The sequence below is a fragment of the Anarrhichthys ocellatus genome, unplaced genomic scaffold, assembly GCF_004355925.1.
Source record: "Anarrhichthys ocellatus isolate YVR2014 unplaced genomic scaffold, GSC_Weel_1.0 scaffold507, whole genome shotgun sequence".
NCBI lineage: Eukaryota > Metazoa > Chordata > Actinopteri > Perciformes > Anarhichadidae > Anarrhichthys > Anarrhichthys ocellatus.
The window spans coordinates 27,619-31,253 of record NW_022280481.1 but is presented as its reverse complement, the minus strand read 5'-3'; the positions used below and the strand labels follow the sequence as shown (position 1 = coordinate 31,253).

General features: G+C 43.3%; 1 protein-coding gene across 1 annotated transcript; it reads left to right on the top strand.

Moving 5' to 3' along the window:
* Positions 1-202: 202 nt before the first annotated feature.
* On the top strand, positions 203-3,363 carry LOC116401530 (integrin alpha-3-like; the record flags this gene model as incomplete). The annotated part of the gene is made up of 10 exons (XM_031879983.1): positions 203-339; positions 414-520; positions 608-700; positions 794-853; positions 1,004-1,157; positions 1,616-1,809; positions 1,891-1,979; positions 2,061-2,194; positions 3,107-3,184; positions 3,288-3,363. Coding segments are annotated over 10 exons (1,122 nt in total), but the record flags the coding sequence as incomplete, so codon positions are not given.
* Positions 3,364-3,635: the final 272 nt, after the last annotated feature.

The following is a 3,635-nucleotide window of genomic DNA, read 5'->3' as shown; positions in this document are numbered from 1 at the left end:
TTGATTGGCAGATTTACATATTGATTGACGTATTGACTGACTACTTAACTTACTAGTCAACTGATTCATTAATAATAATGAAATTACTGAAATGATCATAACTCGCTGACTGATTAACTAGTTACTGTCTGTCTACCCATCTAACTGACAGACTACACAGTTAACTAGCTAACTAACCCATCTCCTCTCTCTCTCTCTCCAGGCGTGCGGTCATCGCTTCGTTAAACTCTACGGAGCGTTCAGGCTCAGACACGTGATTGGTCGCTGTTATCTCCGTGGAAACGACCTCCAGTACGACGTCACGGACGTCCACTGGCCAAACCCCGACCAGCCCTGCAGGTAGGTCACATGACGTGAGGGTCACGTTATGCGAGGTGTTTCCTGTTAGTGAACCTGTGCTTGTGTGTGTTTAGTCACCTGGGTGATGTCAGCGGTGAGGTCATGTGTAACATGGGGATCTCTGCCTCCATCACGCAGAATGAGGTCATCGTCGGCTCACCTGGAAGCTACGAATGGCAAGGTGACGTTCTTACCTGTGGGCGGAGTCTAGAGTCTGTGTTCAGTTATCAATGTGTGTCTGTGTGTGTGGGTGTGTTTGTGTGTGTAGGAAACGTCCATGTCTCCTGGATGAACCCTGACGTGGTTTTTGACACCCAGAGGAGCTCCTTCCCCAACATGCAGCGCAGGAACATTTATATCGGTGAACTGTCCCTTAAATGTTCCTCCTCTTCATCGTAATGTGTGTTTATGTGATGTATTATTAATTATTGATTGTGTGTGTGTGTGTTTACAGGATATTCTGTTGCTCAGGCTCGTCGTCTTCTCTCTCAGGATGATGAAACCATCGTAACAGGTGAGAACTGATCAACCAGCTGATTGACATATTGATTGACGGACTGATTGACGGACTGATTGACGTATTGATTGACATGTTGATTGACGGATTGCCTGACATATTGATTGACGGACTGATTGACGGACTGATTCCGGTATTGAAAACCAGGAGCTCCTAAGGACGGTAAAGACGACGCTCGTGGCTCGGTGCTGTTGGCTGTGAAACGGGCCGACAAACTGCTGACTCAGCAAACTCTACGCGGGGAACAGATGGGCTCGTACTTCGGTAATGCCGTGGCAACCGCCGACCTCGACAACGACGGGTAACGGAGGATTCACACGAGGTCACTTCCTGTTTGTCGTCTTCTTTCTGTGTTCCAACATCTGGAAACAACACAAACTCATTTTTGTGGAACGTTTCATACTAAACTCTTGAAAAAGGTTCATTCGGTGACTTTAGTTCTAGGGATTATTGTTTAGCGTAAATATTAAGTTCTCTTATAAACCATTGAAGTACTTAATATGAAGTTATTATTACAGACTTGAAAAGAGTGTTTGATGATGATACACCACAGCCAAAAGTCTAAAAAACTTTAAATGAGATGTTTTTTCTTGAAACTTAGAGTTTAAAATGTGGAGATTTAGAGAGCTGTTCTTCAAAATAACCCAAAATATAGTAAACATATAATATTTACTGGAGTCAGCAAATGATCCATCCAGTCTAAAAACGAGTCTCTCTTTGTAATCAAGTTAAAGTTATCTCTATTTTTTCCTCCTGTAGGTGGAATGATCTGCTGGTGGGCGCTCCTTTTTACTTCCATCGTCAGCAGGAGGCGGGCGGGGCGGTTTATGTCTACATGAATGCGGGGGGTTGGTTTGATTCCCGGCCCAGCGTGGCGCTGAGAGGACCGACCGGGTCAGCGTTCGGTATGGCTGTCGCTGCTGCTGGAGACCTGAACCAAGACGGCTTCCAGGGTGTGAAAACAAACTGAGATCACAATGAAGTGAATGTTTGAGATGTGTAATGAAGAAGCCCACCTGTTTGTGCCCTTTCAGACTTTGCAGTCGGAGCTCCTTTCCATGAAACAGGAAGTGTGATGATCTGGACCGGGAGCCGCGGTGGTGTCGCTACAGAACCAAGCCAGGTCTCCCAGTAAATCCCCCTCAGTATGATACCAGTCAATGTGTAGATCACACCTGAGACCCCCTTCTGGCTCCCTCTGCAGGTGATCCGGGGCAGCCGGGTCTCTCCTGTGTTCAGGACCTTTGGGTACTCTCTGTCTGGAGGTCTGGATGTTGATGGGAACAAATATCCAGACCTGCTGGTCGGCTCTCTGGACGACACCGTCGCTCTGCTCCGGTACCTCGAACCCTCCAATCACACAACACAGTCTGTTACTATCAAGTCACTTTGTAGTTTTACATTTTATTTCTTTCACCTAGATCCACATTTCACAGTAAAAGGGCCAGTAACTAGCTGTAACTATCAATTACTACCTCTAACTATCAATACTACCTCTAATTAAAGCTACAAGCAGCGATGTACGGGCCCTCGCACCTTCCCGTGTCTCGGGGGTACTGGCGGGATGCCGGCAGACGCAGGCGTGAATGTCTTCGACCTTCGGACAACACGTCCCAGAGTTCATTGTATTTTTCCGCTTGGACTGTGTGATGCTGGAAAATATGTAGTGCAAAAATGTTTAAATCTACATGTGATACATCTGCGTACCAAATTTTATACATCTAGGTGAAACGTACTGTGAGGGCTGCATCGTCGAAATATTGTAGGGGGCGCTATCGAGCTGACTTGCCACTCTGAAGCATTAAAATCACATCAGATAACTAATTTCAGGATTTTAAATGTGTATGACAAGTTTGATTATGTTTTGAGCATTTTTAGCCCCTCAAAAACATCTTTGTTTTTGGTTGATTGATTGTTTGGTTGGTTTGTTGATTGGTTGTTTGGTTGGTTGGTTGATTGATTGTTTGGTTGGTTTATTGGTTGGTTGATTGTTTGGTTGGTTGGTTTATTGTTTGGTTGGTTGTTTGATTGATTGTTTGGTTGTTTGATTGTTTGATTGATTGATTGATTGATTGTTTGGTTGGTTGGTTTATTGTTTGGTTGGTTGTTTGATTGATTGTTTGGTTGGTTGATTGATTGTTTGGTTGGTTGATTGATTGTTTGGTTGGTTGGTTTATTGGTTGGTTGATTGATTGTTTGGTTGTTTGATTGATTGATTGGTTGATTGGTTGGTTGATTGATTTTCCTCAGAACTCGTCCAGTCCTTCACCTCAATAAAACCGTCAGAGTTTCCCCGGACGTCGTCGACCCGAACACTTGTGACTTCTGGTGAGATTCAAATCTACCAGCTGCTAACAGCTAACAGGCTAACAGCTAACTTGCTAACAGCTAACAGGCTAACAGCTAACAGGTTGACTCACTGTGTGTGTAGTATCCAGGTGGAGGTGTGTTTCTCCTACATCTTCAGCACTGGAGAAAAGAGCGACAGAGACAACATCAGTAAGTAAACAGTCCTTTTTTATTTGACTAACATTTATGATAATTATATGCATAGAATCATATTAATATATTTATTGTAATTATAATTTATAATAATCGATAATCTGACTGCAGTTTGGTGCTGCCGTTAATAGTCACTTGTTTGGCTGATCAAAGAGCTGATTGGCTGATTTCTTTTGACAATGTTTGTTTTGTTTTATTCAATGTAAAATTAAATGATTGTGTTACATACTGTATCAACAAATACATATTGGGTGGCTGATAATAATAATAAGTAATA